The 2,476-nt window shown below is 40.2% G+C and overlaps 1 protein-coding gene across 1 annotated transcript; it reads right to left on the reverse strand.

The window, feature by feature from the left end:
• Window positions 1-1,090: 1,090 nt before the first annotated feature.
• LOC138830397 (olfactory receptor 1468-like) lies at window positions 1,091-2,077 on the reverse strand. Its single transcript, XM_070026772.1, has one exon. The coding sequence runs from the start codon at window positions 2,068-2,070 to the stop codon at window positions 1,126-1,128; it is 945 nt and encodes a 314-aa protein (XP_069882873.1). The 5' UTR covers window positions 2,071-2,077; the 3' UTR covers window positions 1,091-1,125.
• Between the last annotated feature and the right edge of the window lie 399 nt (window positions 2,078-2,476).

Consider the following 2,476-nt stretch of genomic DNA (forward strand, 5'->3'; position numbering starts at 1 on the left):
CTTCATTCATCTATCTTTGATAGGGAAAGGGGTGTCACAGAAATGGAAGTACAAAGAATGAACAAATGTAGCAGTGATATACTCATTAGACACTATGTTGAAAATGAACTATACAACTTGTGGGAGGGGGTGGGGAGGAAAAACTGGGAGAGAGTGAGGAAGGGATGTCCTTGTCTAAAAAGAAAAGTACTTGGGGTTGGGAAGATGGCTCAGTGGTAGAGAGCTTGCCTTGCATGCCTGAGGCCCTGGGTTCGATTCCTCAGCACCACATAAGCAAAATGAAAAAAAAGCTGGAAGTGGTGCTGTGGCTCAAGTGGTAGAGCGCTAGCCTTGAGCTGAAGAGCTGAGGGACAGCACCCAGGCCCAGTATTCAGGACCCACGACTGGACCCCCCCCCACACCAAAAAAAAGAAAGAAATGTACTTTTTACCTAACTTACATAACTGTAACCCCTTTTTACCTCCATAATAACAAAATTTTAAATAAAATTTGTTTACAAAAGAAAAAGTTAAAAGGGTGGGCAAAGCACTGCAATATTTAACTCTTAACCAGAATTAACATGGGAGTACACAGTAAAAAGTATAGAAGAAAGTTGATGTGTTTAGAAAAACACAAGGGGTTTGGATGCATGACTCAGGTAGTAGGGTGCCAGCCTATGAGCAAAAGCATCAGATATGAACTTTGAGTCCTGGTCTCAGAAAAAATAAAAATAAAAATTTATGTAATCACTTAATCTTAATAAAGAAAAAAAATTCCCATGTATTAGAAGATGACCTATATATATTTGAATACTTGATACTTCTGGTAAAACTTTAAAAAAAATTGCAATGAAAGCCTGTTGTATAATTAAAATATGCTAGTAATTAAAATATTTTACAGTGGCTTCCATAATCAGTAGAATTAATAAGTAAAGTGACCTAAACAGTTACTAGAACCTCTTTTACATCATATATATATATATATATATATATATATATCCCTATGACAATTTTCTAACATATTAATAGTTCTATATTTTTATTAAATGCAATGTTTGGTAGTGAGCAGAAAGAAGTGAGGAATATCATGCCAATATCCATATCACTATCTATTGGGGGAAGATAATTAAACTCTCAAGTATTACAATCATATGAAGAAGGAAACTCTCTTCTTACAAAAGACCCTTCCCAGAGCGCCCTTCATGTCTCTGTTCCTGAGGCTGTAGATGAAGGGGTTCAACATGGGGGTCACCACCGTGTACATCATCGCCATGACAGTCTCCTTCACAATCGAGTTATCCCCTGATGGACATAAGTAGAGACCAATGACTGTCCCATAGAACAGGGATACCACTAATAGATGAGAACCACAGGTTGAGAAGGCTTTACGGATGCCTCGAGCAGAAGGGACCTTGAGAATAGAGGACACAATTCTGGCATAGGAAACAGTAATGAGGACAAATGGGATCACAAGAATGATGCCTCCCATGACGAATATCACCAACTCATTCACATGAGTGTCAGAGCAGGACAGCTTCAGCAGAGCAGCCATGTCACAGAAAAAGTGGGGGATCACATTGTCCTCACAGAATGACAGTCTGGCCATGAGCAGGGTGTGCAGCATGGCATGGAATGTGGTCAGCACCCAGGACAGCACCACCAAACCCCCACACAGCTTGGGGTTCATGATGCTGGTGTAGTGCAGGGGGAAGCAGATGGCCACATAGCGGTCATAGGCCATAGCCACAAGGAGGAAGCTCTCCAGGTCTGCGAAAAACAGAAAGAAATACATCTGTGTCAGGCAGCCTGCGTAGGGGATGGCTGGGACGTGGCTCTGCATGTTCTGTAGCAATTTGGGCATTGTGACAGAGGAAAAGCAGAGGTCAGAGAAGGACAAGTTACTGAGAAAAGAATACATGGGTGTGTGGAGGTGTGAGTCCAGTCGAATGAGGATAATGATGAGGAAGTTTCCTAGGACAGTGGTAAGGTACATGGTCAGGAACAGGACATAGAATAGGTTATGATGTTCTGGCTGGATTGGCAGGCCCAGGAGGAGAAACTCTGAGATGATACTTTGGTTCTTTCCTGACATGCTCTGGCTCTAGGACCTTTAAGAGAGAATAATATGGTGTCTTACAAACTCATTTATTTATGAATACATTGGTATGATACATGATCTTTTAGATGTTCTGCAATAATTTATCTTACCTTTATTATACAAAAGGTATCAAACAAATAAAAACATGCCATGTTGCTAAATCCAAGTCACCATTTTCTTCACTTCTCATTAGATTAACAATTTTCACTCTTCCTTGCCTAGTAAAATTGTCATTTATTACTTTTTGTGTGTCACTGATCCCCTATACGTCCACAGCCATCTATTCTCTATTATTGTAAATGGCTTCTTTTTCTTTATTGTAAAGGTGATGTACAGAGAGACTGCAGTTACATAAGTCAGATAGTGAGTACATTTCTTTGTGAACAGTGTCACCCCTTCC

This window comes from Dipodomys merriami, unplaced genomic scaffold (genome assembly GCF_024711535.1).
Source record: "Dipodomys merriami isolate MVZ:Mamm:240054 unplaced genomic scaffold, mDipMer1.0.p SCAF_19, whole genome shotgun sequence".
NCBI classification, from domain to species: Eukaryota; Metazoa; Chordata; class Mammalia; order Rodentia; family Heteromyidae; genus Dipodomys; species Dipodomys merriami.